At 39.5% G+C, this 23,447-nt stretch overlaps 1 protein-coding gene across 10 annotated transcripts in view; it reads right to left on the bottom strand.

Moving 5' to 3' along the window:
* WDR70 (WD repeat domain 70) overlaps positions 1-23,447 on the bottom strand; it is a 382,962-nt gene that overhangs the window by 268,293 nt on the left and 91,222 nt on the right. For all 10 annotated transcript variants that reach the window (XM_065546168.1, XM_045393640.2, XM_005556746.4 and 7 more), the window contains one exon: positions 12,705-12,858. In XM_065546168.1, the coding sequence (XP_065402240.1) occupies positions 12,705-12,858 (154 nt within the window). The remainder of the gene's footprint in view (positions 1-12,704; positions 12,859-23,447) is intronic.

Genomic DNA, 23,447 nt, shown 5'->3' with positions numbered 1-23,447 from the left:
AACTGCCTATCCTTTTCCTACTCTGCTAACCACCTAAACCAGAAGAACTAATGTCCCATTTTCCCAGACAAAATAACCAATAAATCCTACCAACTCCATCCAGACCAGTGATCTTCATATTTTAAAGAAGCAACAGAACTTGATTTGTAAAGGATTTCTTGTGGCAAATTCTAATACATAAAACAGACAAAACTGGAACTTCTCTGACTGAAGGAGAAGGTCCCCTATCCCTCACTCCCATACACCCCCCACTGCAGCCCGAGAGACTTGCACATAATCCCAAAACTGTAAAACATGCAAAATGTGACTCCAAGCAATAATTGACACAAACATTATGGGGTGATCAGAAAATGTTTTTTAGATACATAAAGAAAAAAAGACATACAGAAATTGAAATATGAATAGTGATTATATTTGAGTAATAAAATTATGAATGATTCTTTGAAATTTTTCAATACTTTCTATAGTACAAAATGAATTACTGTTAGATATCCATTAAACATTATTTATAAAAGGTAAAATGAAAAACCTTTAGCCAGACTAACTAGGAAAAAAGGAGAAGACCCAAATGAATAAAAACCGATAAAAAAGGAAACAAGATAGCAGATACTGCAGAAATTCAAAGGTTAATTAGAGGCTACTACAAGCAACTATACGCCAATAAATTGCAAAACCTAGAAGAAATGGAGATAGATATATATCATATATATCCAGACATATATAACTGACCAAGATTGAACCATGAAGAAATCCAAAACCTGAACACACAATAACAAGTAATGAGATCTAAGCTGTAATAAAAAGTCTCCCAACCAAGAAAAGCCCAGGATCTGATGACTTCATCGCCAAATATTACCAAACATTTAAAGAATACTACTCCTACTCAAATTATTCCAAAAAATAGAGGAGAAATGAATACCTCCAAACTCACTATACAAGGCAAGTACTACCTTGCTTGATACTAAAACCAGACATCACATCAAAAAAAAAAAACACACACACACACACACTTCAGCCTGGGTAACAGAGCAAGACTCTGACGAAGGGAGGGAGGGAGGAAGAAAGAAAAGGGAAAAAAAAAGAAAAGAAAATTACAGGCCAATATCCCTATAAACAATGATGTAAAAGTCCTCAACAAAATACTAGCAAACCGAATTCAGCAATTCATTAAAAAGATCATCATCACCAAGTAGGATTTATCCCAGGAATGCCAGGATGGTTCAACATATGCAAATCAATCAATGTGATACACCATATCAACAGAATCAAGGACAAAAACCATATAATCATTTCAATTGATGCTGAAAAATCATTTGATAAAATTCAACATCCCTTCATAATAAAAACCCTTAAAAAAATGGGTATAGAAGAAATATAACTCAACACAATAAAAGCCATATATGACAGACCCACAGCTAATATACTGAATGTGGGAAAACTGAAAGCCTTTGCTCTAAGATTCAGAACAAGACAAGGATGCTCATTTTTTTTGCCACTGTTATTCAACACAGTACTAGAAGTTCTAGCAAGAACAATCAGACAAGAGAAAAATATAAAGGGCATCCAAACTGTAAAGGAAGAAGTCAAATTATTCTTGTTTGCAGAGTATATAATCTTATATTTGGAAAAACCTAAACACTCCACAAAAAAAATGATTAGAACTGATAAGCTCAGTGAGGTTGTAATATACAAAAATCAGTAGCGTAATAGCAAACAATCTTAAAAAGAAATCAAGAAAGTAACTCATTTATAACTGCTACAAAAGAAATACCTAGAAATAAATTTAACCAATAAAGTAAAAGATTTTGGCCAGGTGTGGTGGCTCACACCTGTAATACCAGCACTTTGGGAGGCCGAGGCAGGCAGATCTCAAGGTCAGGAGTTCGAGGCCAGCCTGGCCAACATGGTGAAACCCCGTCTCTACTAAAAATACAAAAAATAATTAGCCGGGCATGGTGGCACATGCCTGTAATCCCAGCTACTCAGGAGGCTGAGGCAGGAGAATTGCTTGAACCTGGGAGGCTGAGGTTGCAGTGAGCCAAGATCACACCACTGCACTCCAGCCTGGGCAACAGAATGAGACTCCATCTCAAAAGAAAAAAAAAAAAAGTGAAAGATTTCTACAATGAAAACTATAAAACACTGATGAAAAAAAAACTGAAAAGGACACCAAAAAGATGAAAAGATATTCCATGTTCTTGGATAGGAAGAATCAATATTGTTAAAACGTTCATACTACCTAAAGCAAACTACAGATTCAATGCAATTGTTATCAAAGTATCAACGGCCAGGTGCAGTGGCTCACGTCTGTAATCCCAGCACTTTGGGAGGCTGAGGTGGGTGGATCACCTGAGGTCAGGAGTTCGAGACCAGCCTGGTCAATATGGAGAAACCCCCATCTCTACTAAAAATACAAAAATTAGCTGAGTGTGGTGGTGCATGCCTGTAATCCCAGCTACTTGGAAGGCTGAAGCATGAAAACGGCTTGAACCCAGGAGGCAGAAGTTGCACTGAGCCAAGATGACGCCGCTGCACTCCAACTTGGGTGACAGGGAGAGACTGTCTCAAAAAAGAAAAAAATCAACAATTCTTCTATTTCTTCAACATTTCTATTTCTTCACAGAAATAGAAAGAACTATACTAAATTTTATATGGAATGACAAAAGATCCAGAATAGCCAACGCTATCCTAAGCAAAATGGAGAAAACTGGAAGAATCACATTACCTGACTTCAAATTATACTACAGAGCTATAGTAACCATAACAGCATGATACTGACATAAAAACAGACACATAGACCAATGAAACAGAATAGAGAATTCAGAAATAAATCCATACATCCATGGTGAACTCATTTTCAACAAGGGTGCCGAGAGCATACATTGGGGAAACAACAGTTCTTCAATAAATGGTGTTGGGAAAACTGGTATCGATACGCAGAAGAATGAAACCAGACCCCTATCTTTTGGAATATACAAAAATCAAATCAAAATGGATTAAAGACTTAGGTCTAAGACCTAAAACTATGAAACTACTAAAAGAAAACATTGGGGAAACTCTCTAAGACATTGGTCTGGGCAAAGATTTTTTGAGTGATACCCTACAAGCACAGACAACCAAAGCAAAAATAGACAGATGGGATCATATCAAGTTAAAAAGCTTTTGCACAGCAAAGGAAACAATGAACAAAGTAAAGAGACAACCCACTGAATGGGAGAAAATATTTGCAAACTACTCATTTGACAAGGGATTAATAACCAGAATATATAAGGAGCTCAAACAACTCTATAGAAAAAGAAATCTAAAAATCCAGTTTTTAAAAGGGCAATATATTTGAGTAGACATTTCTCAAAAGAAGACATACGAATGGCAAACAGGTATATGAAAAGGTGCTCAACATCATAGATCATCAGAGAAATGCAAATCAAAACTACAATAAGGCCGGGCACAGTGGCTCATGCCTGTAATCGCAGCACTCTGGGAGGCCAAGGCGGGGGGATCATATGAGGTCAGGAGTTCGAAGCCAGCCTGGCCAACATGGTGAAACCCTGTCTCTACTAAAAATACAAAAAGTAATTAGCCAGGCATGGTGGCGGGCACCTGTAATCCTGGAAACTCAGGGGGCTGAGGCAGGAGAATCACTTGAACCCAGGAGGCAGAGGTTCCAAACTCACACCACTGCACTCCAGGCCTGGGCAACAGAGTGAGACTCCGTCTCAAAAAAAAAAAAAAAAAAAAAAAACCTACAATGATATATCATCTCACACCAGTTTAAAAAGTTTTTATTCAAAAGACGGAATAACAAATGCTGGCAAGAATGTGAAGAAAAGGTAACCCTCGTACACTGTTGTTAGGAACGTAAATTAGTACAATCACTATGGAGAAGTGTATGGCAGATCCTCAAAAAACTACAGATAGAACTACCATATAATCCAGCAATCCCACACTAGGTATATACTCAAAAGAAAAGAAATCAGTATATTGAAGAGATATCTGCACTCCCATATTTACTGCAGCACTATTCACAATAGCCAAGATTTGGAAGCAACCTAAGTGTCCATCCACAGAAAAATGGATAAAGAAAATGTGGTACATATAGACAATGGAGAACTAGTCAGCCATAAAAAAGAATGAAATCCTGTCATTTGCAACAATATGGACAGAACTGAAGGTCATTATGTTAAGTGAAATAAGCCAGGCAAATAAAGACAAATTTCTCAGGTACTCACTCATATAAAAATTAAAACAACTGAACTCACAAAGATGTAAAGTAGAATGATAGCTACCAGAGGCTGGGAAAGGTAGTGGGGGGATGGGGGAGTGGAGATGGTTTCTTTTTTTTTTTTCCTTTTTTAAGACGGGGTCTTGCTGTTGTCTCCCAGGCTGGAGTGAAATGGCGTGATTTCGGCTCACCGCAAACTCTGCATCCCAGGTTCGAGCGATTCTCCTGCCTCAGCCTCCCTCCCGAGTAGCTGGAATTACAGGCACCTGCCACCACACCCAGCTAATTTTTGTATTTTTAGTACAGATGGGGTTTCACCATGTTGGCCAGGCTGGTCTTGAACTCCTAACCTCAGGTGACTCACCCGCCTTGGCCTCCCAAAGTGCTAGGATTACAGGTGTGAGCTACCGCGCCTGGCCGGGGATGGTTTCCATAGGTAGAAAATATAGTTAGATGGAATGAATAAGATATAGTATTTGATAGTGCAACAGGGTGACAACATTCAATGATAATTTATTGTACATGTCAAAATACCTTAGAGTATAATTGGGTTTTTAGTAACACAAAGGATAAATGCTTGATGTGATGGATAACCCATTTATCCTGATGTGATTATTAATGCATTGCATGCCTGTGTCAAAATAACTGATGGGCTGGGCATGGTGGCTCACACCTATAATCCCAGCACTTTGGGAGGCCAAGGTAAGAGGATAGCTTGAACCCAGGAGTTCGAGACCAGCATGGGCAACATATTGAGACGTCGCCTCCATGCATACACAAAATTTTTTTTTTAATTCGTTTGGAATGATGGTGCATACCAATTGTCCCAGCTACTCGGGAGGCTAAGGTGGGAGAACAGCTTGAGCATAGGAGGAGCAGGACACTGCACTGTAGCCTGGGCAAAAGGGCAAGCCCCTGTCTCAAAAGACAACACTTCATGTACACCATAAAATATACACCTACTGGGCTGGGCACAGTGGTTCATGCCTGTAATCCTAGCACTTCGGGAGGCTGAGGTGGGCAGATCACGAGGTCAGAAATTTAAGACCAGCCTGACCAACATGGTGAAACCCCATCTCTACTAAAAACACAAAACTTAGCCAGGCATGGTGGAGTGCACCTGTAATCACCAGCTACTCAGGAGGCTGAGGCAGGAGAATAGCTTGCACCCGGGAAGCAGAGGTTGCAGTGAGCTGAGATCGCACCACTGCACTCCAGCCTGGGTGACAGACTGAGACTCCATCTCAAAAAAACAAAAACAAACAAACAAACAAACAACAACAAAACCCACAAAAATTAAAAACAAAAAATTGTTTAAGGTATGAGTGTAAATACTTGCCCTATAATGCACTGGGTCATAGACCAGTATGTATTTCTATACCCCTACAAGTACTCTTTTTTACAAAATTTATTATTATACAGTAGCATAATATATAGTTTTGTTGTTTTAATTGTGGATGCCTATTTTGGTTTCAGATTTCTTACCATGTCAATATACCAGGTCCATCTCATTCTTTTTCAAGCACAACATGTATATATTAAGTATATTAACCCTGTATTACTTTTCCCTGTTTGTAGTCTGCCTTTTAATTTTGATAACTTCTATGCTTGGACAGTTATCTTCCTTAAACTAGACAGCAGATAAACATTTATCTAAAATTTCATATAGTTTTCTTATGTTGTTTTTCATGTATTGATATTATTTTGTTGCAGAAGATAGGTAAAGTATCTTTTTTTCACTCTTATTTTAGGTTCCAGAGTATATGTGCAGGTTTGTCATACAGGTAAATTGCATGTCACATGGCTTTGGCATACAGATTATTTCATCGCCCAGGTAAGCAGCATAGTACCAAATAGTATGGTATATATACACCATGGAACACTATGCAGCCATGAAGAAAGAATGAGACCACGTCCTCCACAGCAACATGGATGTATCCTAAGGACATTATCCTATACAAACTAACACAGTAACAGAAAACCAAACACTGCATGTTCTCACCTATAAGTGGGTATAAGTGGAACCTGTAAGTATTCTTTCAAAATACATACATATAGGCCAGGCGCGGTGGCTCACGCCTGTAATGCCAACACTTTGGGTGGCTGAGACAGGCGGATCACAAGGTCAAGAGATCGAGACCATCCTAGCCAACATGGTGAAACCCCCTCTACTAAAATACAAAAAATTAGCCAGGCGTGGTGGTGTTTTATTGTACATTTCAATAAAAGTAGTCCCAGCTACTTGGGAGGCTGTAGTCCCACCTACTTGGGAGGCTGAGGCAGGGGAATCACTTGAACCCAGGAGGCAGAGGTTGCAGTAAGCCGAGATTATGCCACTGCACTCCAGCCTGGTGACAGAACTAGATACTTTCTCAAAAAAAAAAAAAAATATATATATATATATATATTTCATATATATACACATAAACATATAAAATGATATAAAGAATACAGATACAAATTTAATAATATAACAATTTAACAATATAATTAGGAGGGCCTGTTTATATATGAAGTATATTTTATCATGATAGATTAGATATAGTATTAATAAATTGCTTCCTTTAACACCCTATTTACTGAATGTTCCAGTAAACCACGATTACTAATTACTCCTGGAATCAGAAAAGAGGTTAAAAAGATTTTATAACAGTATCCTATGAAATGTACTACTTTCAAGTAATAGTAGTTGAATTACCAAAACCCATCATTCAAGCCAATGACTACAATTAAGATATCAGTAACACTTCCTAGACAAATAAACAGTCAATTAATTATATTTACATCTGAGAAATGGAGAAAGTACATATAAGCCATGATTTCAAAGTCAAAAGAGAGAATATTTGGCAAGGAGGGGTGAGTTATAGCAGTTTTTTGTATGCTGGTAATTAATTTTAATTTCCTACATTTTTATGTAGATTTCTGCTATTCTTGTCCTACTTTTCTAGTCATCTTTCTATATGGATGACTACATAAGTCTAAGAATGCCAAAAGAGACAGACACAGAACCAGTCGGATTCCTTTCTTCTTGAAGCTTCTGCACAGCAAAAGACACTTTAACAGACAACGTAGAGAATGGGAGAAAATTTTTATAAACAATGAATGTGACAAAGATCTAATGTCCAACACCGATAAGGAACTTAAACAAATTTACAAGAAAAAAAAATCTCATTAGAAAGTGGGCAAAGAACATAAAGAGACACTTAAAAAGAAGACATACATGCAGCCAACAAGCATATGAAAAAAAGCTCAATATCACTGATCATTAGAGAAATGCAAATCAAAACCACAATGGCATACCATCTCACACCAGTCAGAATGGTTACTATTAAAAAGTCAAGGCCGGGCATGGTGGCTCACGCCTGTAACCCCGGCACTTTAGGAGGCCAACACAGGTAGATCACATGAGGTCAGGAATTCGAGACCAGCCTGGACAACCTGGCAAAACCCTGTCTCTACTAAAAACACAAAAATTAGCTGAGCGTGGTGGCGGGCACCTGTAATCCCAGCTACTCAGGATGTTGAGACAGGAGAATCGCTTGAACCCGGGAGGCGGAGGTTTTACTGAGCCGAGATCATGCCACTGCACTCTCCAGCTTGGGTGACAGAGCTGGACTCTGTCTCAAAAAAAAAAAAAAAAAATTATATTTGAACTTTGTTTGAATCGCTAACACATACTGGGCATTCAATAACAAAAGAAAGGACATGAGATTGTGATCCTTATTAGGGTTTGAGAGGCACTTCACTAGGGTTCAACATAGAGCAGTCTGAAACATACTATAATAATTTGATCCAATGGTTCATCTACAGCACCTAAAAAGATTCCAGCAGATTCTCATTATTCAGTGTAGTTACGGTCTATAAAGTTCCATGAACACTGAACTAGTAAATAAAAAGTTAGGTTTCAGCAAGCCACTGGTCACATTTTTGTAAACTTACCAACACCTAATTTTGTTGTATGTGTGCTTATTTAATATATATTGTTGGCTAGGCGCAGTGGCTAACGCCTGTAATCCCAGTACTTTGGGAAGCCACGGCAGGTGGATCATTTGAGGTCAGGAGTTTGAGACCAGCCTGGCCAACATGGTGAAACCCCGTCTCTACTAAAAAAACAAAAAAAAAGAAAAAAAATTAGCCAGTCATGGTGGCACATGCCTGTAGTCTTAGCTACTCAGGAGGCTAAGGCAGGAGAATCGTTTGAACCCAGGAGGCAGAGGTTGCAGTGAGCCAAGACTACACCACTGCACTCCAGCCTGAGCAACAGAGTGAGACTCTTATCTCCAAAAAAAAAAAAAAAAATTAAATAAATAAATTAATAATACATATTGTTGATTCATTAACATTGAACTCACACCCAATGGCACTACAGCATTCACGCCTGAATGAAGTTTATTTAATGCATGTATTTTCTCTGTAAGGCACATCACAGACTTCTCGGACTTATGAATGCTAAGCAGCACTTCAGCACTATGCTTGGGGGCTAATTTAAATGGCAAAACAACCAACAAACTGTACAAAAATAGGAAAAGCATGGCATTAAATAGACAACAAAAAGGATACCTGGCTATTGTATGAGAGCTAAAAAAGAAGGCAGAATATCACCCTGTTCAAACTCAAATTCTTTATCACTCTGTGCAAGCACATGACTATGAAAGTGCTATGAGTACTGATTTGGGGATTACAAAAAATAGTAGGTCAGTTCACAAATACAAAAGCTGCAAACAAAGAGGATCGACTGTATTTTCATAGACAATCTAATCTCACAGAAGATTTCAATTCAGACAAAAATCATGAGAATTACTGTATTAGAAAAGGGCACTAGATAGGGGGAAAAGAATAAAAATCAGAATTAAAGGCTCAAAATTCTGCATCAACCATATTCAGTTACACTTTAATATGTTTGTGACAGACTACATTATTGTTCCCAAACCATCACCCCTCCCTATATCTACAACCTTTCCCCAAGACAATGCAGTTCCTCCTGCTAGAGATCAGGTATATTTATCTATACTATTAATGTTAGCCATGGACAAGGTATGTGTTTTGGCTGACTGAATGTTAGTGGACATGATATAAGCAATGGCTTAAAATGTACTTCCTGAACTGGAGTTTCCTTGTGATTCTATCACTGTGACAAAAACACATCCTCATGTAGTCCACTGATCCAAGGGGGAACAAACACACAGAAAACATACCTAGACTCTATCTGTAGCCTGGAGCCTCACCAAGCCAAGAACAGTCAACTCACAGAAATGTTAGCAAAAATAAATGTTTTTCGTACCTTAAGTTTTATAAAATTATTGACCTATAGTTAAATGATATATAATATAGATTTTAAAATATCATTATCCCATTAAAAATATTTACATTAAAAAGTGAGATCACTTTCTTTCCTTTTTTTTTCTGAAATTAAGACACAGGGTGTCTCAGTGTTGCCCAAGCTGGAGTTCAGTGGCTAGTGGCTATTCACAAGCACGATCGTCGCACACTACAACCTCAAACTCCTGGGATCAAGCAATCCTCCTGCCTCAGCTTTCCAAGGAGCTGGAACTACAGATGTGTACCACAGCATGTCAGCTGTCTCTCCCCTTCTTGACCTAAAGCCTAGCACAAAAATTAACTGAAGAGAATGTCCAAAGATGCCTGAATCAGTATTTCCCATCCTATATAATTTGTTTGATTTTGCCATTCACCCATAAAATGGCGGGATCTACCTCCCCTCCCTGCAAATTTGAGCTGGCCCTCTGATCCTAAGATTTGAAGCCAGATATTAAGCTACTTAATTAATATTCATGTTTGTCCTCCATGCAACCTAGCAATCAAGTAAGAAGTCAAAACCTACTGATACGGTTTGGATGTGTCCCCACCCAAATCTCACCTTGCATTGCAATAATTCCCATGTGTCAAGGGCAGGGCCAGGTGCAGATAAATGAATCATGGGGATGGTTCCCCCCATACTGTTCTCATGGTAGTGAATAAGTCTCATGAGATCTGATGGTTTTATAAATGGGAGTTCCCCTGCACGTGCTCTCTCTTGCCTGCTGCTATGTGAGACATGATTTTGGACCTCCTCGCCTTCCACCATAATTGTGAGGCCTCCCCAGCCATGCAGAACTGTGAGTCAATTCAACCTCTTTCCTTTATAAATTACCCAGTCTCAGATATGTCTTTATCTGCAGTGTGAGAACAGACTAATACAATAAATTGGTAACAGTAGAGTGGGGTGCTGCTGTAAAGATACCCTAAATGTGGAAGCAACTTTGCAACTGGGTAACAAGGAGAGGCTGGAACAGTTTGGAAGGCTCAGAAGAGGACAGGAAAATGTGGGAAAGTTTGGAACTTCCTAGAGAATTGTTGAATGGCTTTGACCAAAATGTTAATAGTGATACAGACAAGGAGGTCCAGGCTGAGGTGGTCTCAGATGGAGATGAGGAATTTGTTGGGAAATGGAGTAAAGTCACTCTCACTATGCAAAGACACTGGAGGCATTGTGCCCCTGTATTAGAAAAGGGCACAAGATGGGGGAAAAGAGTGAAAATCAGAATTTTTTTCTAGAGTTCCCTAGAGATCTGTGGAACTTTGAACTTGAGAGAGATGATTTAAGGTATCTGGCAGAAGAAATTTCTAAACTGCAAAGCATTCAAGAAGAAGCACAGAATAGTTGAGAAAATTTGTAGCCTGTTGATGCAACAGAAAAGAAAAACCCATTTTCTGAGGAGATTGGGTTGTAGAAATTTGCCTAAGTAATGAGGAGCCAAATGTTAATCACCAAGACAATGGGGCAAACGTCTCCAGGGCATGTTAGAGATCTTCACAGCAGACCCTCCCATCACAGGCCTGGAGGCCTAGAAGGAAAAAATGGTTTTGTGGGTCCAGGATCCCCTGCTGTGTACAGCCTAAGAACTTGGTGCCCTGCATCCCAGCTGCTCCTGCCATAGGTAAAAGGGTCCCTTGTACACCTCAGGCCATGGCTTCAGAGGGTGCAAGTCTCAAGACTTGGCAGGTTCCAGGTGGTGTAGAGCCTGAAGATGCACAGAAGTCAAGAATTAAGGTTCGGGAACCTCCGCCTAGATTTCAGAAGATGTATGGAGACGTCTGGAAATCCAGGTAGAAGTTTGCTGCAGGGGCGGGGCCCTCACGGAGAACCTCTGGTAAGACGGTGTCAAAGGGAAATATGGGGTTGGAGCCCTCACACAGAGTCCCCACTGGGGTACTGCCAAGTAGAGCTCTGAGACAAGGGCCGCCATCCTCCAGACCCCAGAATGGTAGATCCACTGACAGCTTGCACTGTGTGCCTGGAAAAGCTGCAGACACTCGATGCAGTCAGAAAGGGGGCTGTACCCTGCAAAGCCACAGGGGCTGGGCTGCCCAAGACCATGGGAACCCACTTCTTGCATCACCCAGATGTGACACATAGAGTCAAAGGAGGTCATTTTGGAGCTTTAAGATTTGCCTGCTGGATTTTGGACTTGCATGGGGCCTGCAGCCCTTTTGCTTTGGCTACTTTCACCCATTTGGAATGGGTGTATTTACCCAATGCTTGTATTCCTGTGTATCTAGAAAGTAACTAACTTGCTTTTGATTTTACAGGCTCATAGGTGGGAGGGACTTGCCTTGTCTCAGATGAGACTTTGGACTATGGACTTTTGAGTTAATGCTGAAAGAAGAGTTTGGGGGACTTTGGGGAAGGCATGATTGGTTTTGAAATTTGAGGACATGAGATTTGGGAGGGGCCAGGGCAGAATGATATGGTTTGGTTGTGTTCCCACCCAAATCTCATCTTGAACTGTAATAATTCCCATGTGTCAAGGGCGGGGCCAGGTGGAGATAATTGAATCATGGAGGCAGTTTCTCCCACGCTATTCTCATGGTAGTGAATAAGTCTCATGAGATCTGATAGTTTTATAAATGGGAGTTCCCCTGCAAATGCTCTCTCCTGCCTGCCACCATTTAAGATACGACTTTGCACCTCCTCGCCTTCCTCCATGATCGTGAGGCCTCTCCAGCCATGTAGAACTGTTAGTCAATTAACCTCTTTCCTTTATAAATTATCCAGTATCAAACAGGTCATTATTAGCAGCATGAGAACAGAATAATACACCTACTAAGACACTGTAAAAAGACCCAAACTAGACATGTGGCAAGAGAAAAAGAGAGAGAGAGAGAAAGGGAGAGCCAGCAAGAAGGGAAGGGGTGGGGTAGAAGTAAGGAAGAGGCAAAGACAGAGAGAGATGCCATGGAGCAGGACATCAACTGCAAACCATCTGGGCCCATTTTGTATCTTATAGCCATCCTAGTGCTCCAGCTGATACTGTATGAAGCAGAACTTCCCAGCCAATCCACACAATGTGAGAACAAATAAATTGCAATTGTTTTATGACACTAACTTTTGGGGTGAATTATTACATGATAACTCAAATAGTTGTTAATAAATGTGCGCTGAATTAATTTAATTCATTAAAATATTCTGTTTAATGCTTACCTTGGTGTTGGCCATGTCCACAATATACTGGTCTCCTTTTATACATTCCATTACCTCAAAACCATCTCTGTCAATCACCTTGGCCTGAGAGCTTCCAGATACAACAAGAATCATGTCTCCTGTGTTACTATACTGTAATGACTTGATCTGGTGGCTGCACAAAAAGAAAAGGAAAATTGGTAAGATACTGAGCACAATGTTTATAATTTTACTACAGTAAGTATTGCCAGAAAAAAAAATGTTACACAAATGCACAAATTGATAATTTCACAAAATCAGGAACATCAACCTCAAATGCATTCTAAATACCCACTGGCAGCCGAGCGAGGTGGCTCACGCCTATAATCCCAACACTTTGGGAGGCTGAGGCAGATGGATCACCTGAGGTCAGGAGTTCAAAACCAGCCTGCCCAACATGGTGAAACCCTGTCTCTAACAAAAATACAAAAAATTAGCTGGGCATGGTAGCAGGTGCCTGTAATCCCAGCTACTTGGGAGGTAAAGCCACAAGAATTGCTTAAACCTGGGAGGCAGAAGTTGCAGTGAGCTGAGATTGCATCACTGCACTCCAGCCTGGGCAACAAGAGCAAAACTCTGTCACACACACACAGAAAAAAAAAAAAAACACAACCAACCAACCAACCACTGGCTATTCTGGTAGTTCTCTCTTCCCACTCTCCACTGCAATCTATTAAAAATCTCTCTAATTACCTTGTATCTCCAACCCAACCAACTCTCCCTCTTTCAGCTGTTGAATCTTCTGGCTCTTTCTCAGAAGAAACAAGAACTGCCTCAACTTCCTCTCATTATCCTTATAAACTTATCTTTACTTGAACTTTCTTCCTCCTCCTCTTTCATTACAATGGTAGAAATGAACCTCTTCCAGCCCATGGCAAATCACACTTATATCCTGGATCTCATCTCTCCCAGTCTCCTCAGGAACTTCTACCGACTATCTTCTCTCTCTCCTCCCCTTCACAGCTAAGCTGTTTGAACAAGTTTTCAAGCCTCTTCATCCCCTCCTTTAATTCTCTAGCACTACAATATCTTTCCACCCTCACCACTCCACTAAAACTCATGTTGCCATTGTGGCTGTAGTGAAAACAGTGGTGTGCTACCCAGAACTCCCCCTTCAGAAGTGAAGTGCTCATTCTCCTAGCTTCTGGGATTTTGCCTACTGATGGCTAATAGCTGAACCCTCAGGAATTTCCCTGAGTTGCAATTCCCTTACCAAAGGTTACACTATTATACCACCCCAAAACAGCCCACATTCAATGACTGACCAATATACAGTAGAACAGTCTATTCCTGGAATATCTCAGAGGGGTTATTCTACCTTCAGATCTCCCTGTGGAACAGTTGTTGCTGCTATGGCAACTACATGGCAATTCAATTTCCCCATCTTCCTAATGCTGTTTCCCTTGTACCCTCTCTCATGGGGATTGACCCCAGAAACACTCCCCAATATAAACTTCTGTCATGCAAACACAGACATTTCAAAGTGTGTTTTTGGGAAACCTGATCTGGGAGAGTTGATACCAAAAGTGGTCCTATGAAGTTTTGACTCCCAATGAGAATTTGATGCTGTATCAATCAAAAACCGGCTAGCAATGAGAAACCCATTACTGGTGGCACATAGTCCCTAACATGCCACAGCAGGGCAACCACAATTGCTGAAACTTTTGTTGGTGAAAGAGAAGCCACGGCAGGTGCTATATTTCAGGCATTTGTGAAGTACACAGAAGTAATTAAAAGGACTAGGAATTGGATAGCTGTTGCTAGGAGCAGTCAATGCAACGGAGAAAAACAATGAAAGGGTGAGAGTGATAAATCACCAATTAAAGACTATAATGTGAAATCCAGAGAGTCCTTTGGCAGCATATAAAAACGGGGTTATTGGTCTCTGTCAGATAAGCGGTATGCAGTCATTGATCTCATGAAGCATTTTTTCTGCCCCTATTAAGGAGGACTAAGAGCAGCTGACAGTCACATCCAACTAACAACAGCATACATTTACATGCATGAATCAAGGCTATTATTAATTTTCCAGCCTTTAGAGTCCCAAGGCATATGAACAATCCAAAGAAATTCATGTTGATCCATGGTCTAAATATCACATTAATTCAATCAGGTAAGCAAGAAGGAGCGCACACACTGGTAAGATACAACCTTCCCAGAAAATGAGAGATAAACCCTATAAAAGAACAGGAGATTAAGACAAGGAGATGAGGAGAAGATGCATGTAGATAGACATATGAAAGGGGACAAGTATGAAGCTTTTTGGGTCACAAGTTAATCCCAGAAAGCATCAACCTCAAAAAAGGCAATGAATAACCATGCAAAGTGACTTGGTCAGTTTGGCTGACATCATCCACCCCACTGTTAATAGGCTTGTAAATGAAATCGTCATGGTGGCATCAACAGAAGTTATAGATGAGCCCAACAGCAACTCTTAACTTGACCTAACTGTTGTTGCTGCTGAAGATCCAACCTGCCAACTATGGTGAGCCTTTCCTCACAAAATCAATACTAAGCTAATAAACAAGTAAAATATATTATATGAAAAAATGGTAGTAAGTTTGTGGGGGAAATAAAGCTAGGAAGGTAAGAGGACAGGGATAAATATTTTAAATAAGGAGGTCAAGAAATAAGTGAGTAGCTAGAATTACAGAATCACTTAAAGGCAAAATAAAGATGTTTTCAGAAAAAGTAAAACTAACAGAATTTGTCAACAGTTGACTTGCTTTAAAAGAGATACTACACAGAATTCTCCAGGTAGAAAGAAAATGATCCCCAATAAAAGTACAGAGTATGGCACAAAGAATAACAAAAAGGGAGAATATACAAGTAAATGAACAAATAAGTTATGAATACTGACTGCATGAAATAACAATACCATCTGAACGGTTTAAAATGCATATACCAATATGTAAAAGTAAAGAGGACCCTTGAACAACACAGGTTTGTACTGCACGGGTCCACTTCTACACTGATTTTTCTCAACCACATACAGATCAAAAATACAGTATTCTGCCAGGAACAGTGGCTCGTGCTCATAATCCCAGTTATGCAATGAGCTATGATCGCATCACTACACTCCAGCCTATGTAACAGAGCAAGACCCAATCTCTAAAAAAAAGAAGAAAAGGCGGGGCACAGTGACTCATGCCACAGTTTGGGAGGCCGAGGTAGGTGGATCACGAGGTCAAAATCAATACAATCCTGACTAATGTGGTGAAACCCCGTCTCTACTAAAAATACAAAAAATTAGCCAGGTGTGCTGGCATGCACCTGTAGTCCCAGCTACTTGGGAGGCTGAGGCAGGAGAATTGCTTGATCCTGGGAGGCAGAGGTTGCAATGAGTCAAGATTGCTCCACTGCACTCCAGCCTGGCTGACAGAGCGAGACTCCGTCTCAGAAAAAAAAAAAAAAAAAGACGACGAAGAAAAAAGAAACAATAAAACATCATATATAGTATTCACTACAGTATTCACAGGATGCAAAACTTGCATATACAAAAGGCTGGCTTTTCCCACAGGTGGATTCCTCAGGACCAACGGCAGGGCTTGGGTATGCACAAATTTGAATACAGACAGGGATCCTTGCCTATACCAAGGGGACAACTATATGTGAGAACAGCAGCAAAACGGCAGGAGGGAGTAAATGCAGTTACGTGTAGTTAATAATCCAAAGTCTTTGTATTGACTGGGAAGTACTAATTTTAACAGACTTTGTTAAGTTGTAATCTTTAGGCTAACGACTAAAAGAATAGTAAAAGACAATAAACTAACAAACTGACAGAGAAGAGAAAACATAATATTAAAAATTAATGCAGACCGGGCCTGGTAGCTCATATTGTAATCCCAGCACTTTGGGAGGCTGAGGTAGGCGGATCACCTGAGGTCAGGAATTTGAGACCAGCCTGACAAACATGGAGAAACCCCATCTCCACTAAAAAAGCAAAAAAAACTAGCTGGGCATGGTGGCGCATGCCTGTAATCCCAGCTACTCGGGAGGCTGAGGCAGGAGAATCGCTTGAACCTGGGAGGGCGGAGGTTGTGGTGAGCCAGATCACGCCACTGCACTCCAGCCTGGGCAATAAGAGTGAAACTCCATCTAATAAAAAAAAAAAAAATCAAGGAATGAGGATGGGGGCCAAGGCTCACATCTGTAATCCCAGCATTGTGGGAGGCCAAGGCAGGTGGGACACTTGAGGCCAGCCTGGTCAATATAGCGAAACCCTGTCTCTACTAAAAATACAAAAAATTAGCCAGGCGTGGTAGCGCACACTTGTAATCCCAGCTACTCAGAAGGCTTAGGCATGAGAATCACTGGAATCTGGGAGGTGGAGGTTGCAATGAGCTGAGATCATGCCACTGCACTCCAGCCTGGGCAATAGAGTAAGATTCTGTCTCAAAAACTAAAAATAAAAAATAATAAAATAGGCCGAGCGCAGTGGCTCAAGTCTGTAATCCCAGCACTTTGGGAGGCCGAGGCGGGCGGATCACGAGGTCAGGAGCTCAAGACCATCCTGGCTAACATGGTGAAACCCTGTCTCTACTAAAAATACAAAAAAATTAGCCGGGCATGGTGGCGCATGCCTGTAGTCCCAGCTACTCGGGAGGCTGAGGCAGGAGAATGGTGTGAACCCGGGAGGCGGAGCTTGCAGTGAGCCCAGACTGCACCACTGCACTCCAGCCTGGGTGACAGAGCGAGACTCCATCTCAAAATAATAATAATAATAATAATAATAATAATAATATGAAGGAACATTACTCGAGATAAAAAGGAACTTTCACCATTATCCTCAGCAAACAAATGCAGAAACAGAAAACCAAACGCTGCATGTTCTCACTTATAAGTGGGAGCTGAATGATGGGAACACACGGACATGTGGGGGAACAACACATGTAGGGGAACAACACACACTGGGGCCTGGGTGGCAGGGGGAGAGCATCAGGAAGAATAGTTAATGGATGCTGGGCTTAATACCTAGGTGATGGGATAATCGGTGCAGCAAACCACTATGGCACACATTTACCTACATAACAAACCTGCACATCCAGCACATGTAGCCGCAGAACTTAAAATAAAAGTTGAAGATTTTTTTTTTAAATTCATAATAACAAATGGGGAAATCTACCAGGCAGATACAATAATTCTAAGTGTGCTCGTGCCTAGTGACATTCCTCCAAATACATAAAGCAAAAAATTACAAAACTAAAAGGAGAAACAGGCAAATCTACAATCACACTGGGAGATTTTAACATCTCTTTTCCAGTAACTGATACTACCAGCCAATTTTTTTTTTTTTTTTTTTTTTTTTTTTTGAGACGGAGTCTCGCTCTGTCACCCAGGCTGGAGTGCAGTGGCCAGATCTCAGCTCACTGCAAGCTCCGCCTCCCGGGTTCACGCCATTCTCCTGCCTCAGCCTCCCGAGTAGCTGGGACTACAGGCGCCTGCCACCTCGCCCGGCTAAGTTTTTGTATTTTTAGTAGAGACGGGGTTTCACTGTGTTAGCCAGGATGGTCTCGATCTGACCTCGTGATCCGCCCGTCTTGGCCTCCCAAAGTGCTGGGATTACAGGCTTGAGCCACCGCGCCCGGCCACTACCAGCCAATTTTTAAAGATCAATAAGGATAGAGAAGATTAGAACAACACAATAAACTTAATTTACCTATGTTGGATGCACAACAAAAAATGCATTCAAGTATACAAATAATGTTTAAAAAACTGACATATGCAAATCTGTAAATCAAGTCTCAATAAATGTCAAAAACCTAAAATCATATAGAATATGTTCTCTAATCCTAGTGGAATCGTTACAAATAAATTTTCAAAAATAATCTGAAAACCGCTGAATGTTTGAAAATAAAGCAAGATACCTACAAGTAATCCTCAGATCAAAGGAAAAAAAACACAATAGAAATTAGAAAATGTTAACTGAATGATAATGAAAACACAATGAATTAGAACTTGTGACATGTACCTAAAGCTATTTAATAGAAAATTTACGGAGTTGAGTACATATATTACAAAAAACTGTTTTAATCAATGATCTAAACATATGTTTCCAAAAGCTAGAAACAGCAAACTATATCTATCTCTCATGAACACAGATACAAAATACTCCAAACAAAATATTAGCAAATAGAATCCAGCAATATATATAAAAGGAAAAGATATCACAATCATGTAAAATGTATTCCAGGAAAGCAAGACAGATTTAATATTCAAGTCAATTCATGTGACTTTCTAAAAATCCAGCATAAAGGAGGAAAAGTAATTCAGGCATCTGATAAAACATATCAAAAGACAACAATAAGAATATAAGGCCAGGCGCGGTGGCTCACGCCTATAATCCCAGCACTTTGGGAGGCAGAGGCGGGCAGATCACCTGAGGTCAGGAGCTCGAGACCAGCCTAGCTAACATGGTGAAACCCTGTTTCTACTAAAAATACAGAAAATCAGCTGGGCGTGATGGCACACACCTGTAACCCCAGCTACTTGGGAGGCTGAGGCAGGAGAATCGCTTGAACCCAGGAGGCGGAGGGTACAGTGAGCCGAGATCATGCCATTGCACTCCAGCTTGGGGAACAAAAGGGAAACTCAGTCTCCAAAAAAAAAAAAAAAGAAAAAGAAAAGAAAAAAAGGATATGAATAGACCAAGTTAGAGAGTAGGAGAAAATATTTGTAATGCAAAAGATTATTGCTGTGTGTGTATGGGTATCTCCTAAAATACATTAATTACAAAAAAAAAAAAGAATAAAAAGACCAACAACCCACTAAAAGTGTAAAAACATAGATACTTCACAAAATATATTCAAGTGCTCTACAAAAACATTAAAAGGTGCTTCACATCATTAATTATTTGTGAAATGCAAAAACAAAAAAACACAAGGTATCATGTTATACTCACCCACTAAAATGGTTAAATCAAGATACTGACAATATCAAATACTGTCAAGAATGTGGAGCAATTAGAATTCTCATACACAACTGGTAAAGTGTAAGATAAAAAAATAGGTTGGAGAACTGTTTGGCAGTTTCATATAAAGGTAAACACGTACCTATCCTATGACTCAGTAGTTCTATTCCTAGGTAGGTTCATAGCACACAAAAAGGCTCATACGAAAATGTTCAAAGCAGCCTTATTCATTATGCCCAAAAGCTGAAAACAATAATCTAAATTGTACACTAGGCCAGACACAATGGCTGACACCTGTAATCCCAGTCCTTTGGATACGGGCGGATCACTTGAGGCAAGGAGTTTGAGATTAACCTGGCCAAAGTGGCAAAACCCTGTCTCTACTGAAAGTACAAAAAAATTAACCACGCATGGAGAGGAGTGTCTGTAATCCCAGCTACTATGGAGGCTGAGGCAAGAGAACTTCTTGAATCCGGGAGGCGGAGGTTGCAGTGAGCCAAGATCGTGCCACTGCACTCCAGACTGGGCAACAGAGTGAGACTCTGTCTCAATCAATCAATTGTACACTTTACACGTTGTATATATAATTTGTACATTTGGTATATTCATGCAATGAAATACATGGGTAAACATCATAAACATTTTATTGAGTAAAACAAAAAAGATACACACTATAGATGATATAATCCCAATTACATAAAGTCAAAAAATAGGAAAATATTATGGCACTAAAAATTTTACAGTACTTGCCTCTACGGGAAGGAGGGACATGGAACGAAAAGGAATCAAGAGAACTTTCTGAGGAGATGGGTATATTTGTTTTCAGTGATACTTAAGCAAGTGTATGCAAATATCAAAGCATTCAAGTCAAGCCCTGAAGAATGGCAAAATCGGCCGGGCGCGGTGGCTCAAGCCTGTAATCCCAGCACTTTGGGAGGCCGAGACGGGCGAATCACGAGGTGAAGAGATCGAGACCATCCTGGCTAACCCGGTGAAATCCCGTCTCTACTAAAAAATACAAAAAACTAGCCGGGCGAGGTGGCGGGCGCCTGTAGTCCCAGCTACTCGGGAGGCTGAGGCAGGAGAATGGCGGTAAACCCGGGAGGCGGAGCTTGCAGTGAGCTGAGATCCGGCCACTACACTCCAGCCTGGGCGAGACTCCGTCTCAAAAACAAAAAAACAAAAAAACAAAAACAAGAATGGCAAGATCTTGCATATAAATTGTACTTCAATAAAATTTGTATTTAAACTTGGGATATTCACTAATAATTTCTTAAAACCTCCTGGCAAATTAGGAAGTAAAGGCAAAGTTTTTAATTTGATAAAGAGTATCATTTTAAAAAAACTGTAACAAATATCTTCCTTAATGTTGACATGTTAAAAACATTTCCTCTGACATCAGGAGCAAGATAAGAAAACCTATTTTCAACACTTCTATTCAACATATAATAGAGATCCTTGACAGTGCAATATGACAAGAAAAAGGCCACTTGATTTATGACAAAAGTGATAGAAGTCTTTTCAATGAATGATGCTGAGTCAATTTGACATTGTAAATAACAAATCTTTGTCCTTATTTTACAACACACATAAAAATCAATTCCAGGTACACTGTAGGCATTAATTATTAACTTTTAAAAGTAATATATCTAAACTTCTGGAAGATAAAATTGACAACACGGGGTTAAAGAAAAATCTTCTTAAACAGAAAACAAAAAAATTCTAACCATAAAAAAAAGAACGCAAATGTTACCTTCATCAAAATTAGGAACTTCTATTCATCAAAAGACATCACAAACAGTGAAAAAAAAAAGCCAAAAATTGTGAGTGAATATGTGCCTCCTATTTAACCAATGAAAGTCCCCAGATCCACCATATTTTTAAAATCTATTAAATGGTATTAAAAAAAAAAAAAGGCAACCACCAGAAAAATGACCAAAAGATTTATCCATTTGAGAAAGGATATCCAAATACCCAATAATGTTATAAGAAGTTATCTAATCTCATCATCCATCAGAAAAAATTCAAAATAAAGCTACAATGAAATACTACTATATATCCACCAAAATGACTAAAATTTAAAAGGCTGACAACACAAAGTGTTGGCAAAGATGTAAGGTAACTTCTGTGGACTATGGGTAGGAGGGTAGATTGGTACAATCATTTTCAAAATCTATTAGAAACACCTGCTAATGGGCGGGTGCCGTGGCTCACACCTGTAATTCCACCACTTTGGGAAGAAGAAGCAGGTGAATCACTTGAGTTCATGAGTTTGAGGACAGCCTGGCCCACATGGCAAAACCCTAAAACCTAAAAACACAAAAATTAGCCATGCGTGGTGGCTCATGCCAGTAGTCCCAGCTACTCAGAAGGCTGAGGCAGAAGAACTGAACCCAGGAGACAGAGGTTGCAGTGAGCTGAGATCGTGCCACTGCACTCCAGCCTGGGAAACAGAGTGAGACTCAGTCTCAAAAAAAAAACAAACAAACAAAAAAATACTTGCTAAAGCAGAATATATGCATAATCAATGACCTTGCAATTCCACTACCAAGTATATACCCAACAGAAAAGCAAATATATGTTCCAAATGACATCTACAAGAATGTTCACAGAAAAACTACTCATAATCACCCCAAACTGGAAATAAGTCAAATGTCCATAGGCAGAAAATAGCTAAGTAGATGTATATTCATACAGTAGCACACTGTATAGCAATTGAAATGTACAAATTTTTGCTATAAACAGTATGGATATATTTTACAAATATAATCAAGTGAAAGAAGCCAGACAAAAAAAAAATATGCTGTATTCACCCATTTAAGTAATATTTAAATATAGGCAAAAGTAATCTATGGTGCAAGTAGTCAAGATGACAAGGTTGTGGGTAATATCTGGTAAACAGGTTTCTGACACTGGTAACACTCTACTTCTATTTGGGTAGCAATTACAGGGATGTATTCATTTTATGATTAGTCCTCAAGCTATAGCCTTAGTAGTATCATAATTTTCTAAATATTATATTTTAATTTAAACATTATAAAAATTAGAGACATCTGAAGCAATTTTATATTAAGGCCCTTAATTCATCAGTAAGGATATCAAATGGGTACACTACTGTACTTTACAGTATAATTTAATTCTTGAAGGCTGGAAAATTCTCAGAATAAACTAGTAAGTACATGTAAAATGTTTTGTGGTTTAAATTGTTTGAGGGGTTAGGGGTTTTTTTTGGTGTTTTTTTTTTTTTTTTTTTGCTTACATGGGCATCCTTCAGTTTTTAATAATGTAAAAAATTCTATTTACCCATTGCCAATGCGTATACATTAATCTGCGGCAATTTTATACAACAAAAGGTGAACTTCTATGCATTAAACAGTAATTTAACAAAAAATGTACAGGAAGAAGAACGTTCATTACAAATACAGGAAACATAAATATTACCAAATATTGGCAAGCACCAAAATGTTCAGAAATAGAAGTCTCTTACAATTATAGCTCTCTCAAGCAAAAAAATAGCAGAGAAAAACTTAATTTACCTTAGGGACTATTTATTTACTTAGAGATTTCTTAAAAGGTCAAATGGGGTCACACAGAGTACTAAGAAGGGCTGTTCATTCAGGCCTCACTAAGAACTCTTCTTCATTCACTAGCTATATAGTAATATGACAACTGCTCCTACAACCCAAAGAGGAACTACAGCAACTACTCTTTAGCATCTGTTGCTCCCAACTCTGCTTTGCAATTATATGACTCAAGTATTCTGTCTCTGTTAACTATTACTTCTGTTACTCCCAATTAAATTCCCTCTAATTCTC

Source organism: Macaca fascicularis, chromosome 6 (assembly GCF_037993035.2).
Source record: "Macaca fascicularis isolate 582-1 chromosome 6, T2T-MFA8v1.1".
NCBI classification, from domain to species: domain Eukaryota; kingdom Metazoa; phylum Chordata; class Mammalia; order Primates; family Cercopithecidae; genus Macaca; species Macaca fascicularis.
The sequence above is the reverse complement of the archived record's forward strand: the minus strand, read 5'-3'. Positions and strand labels throughout refer to the sequence as shown.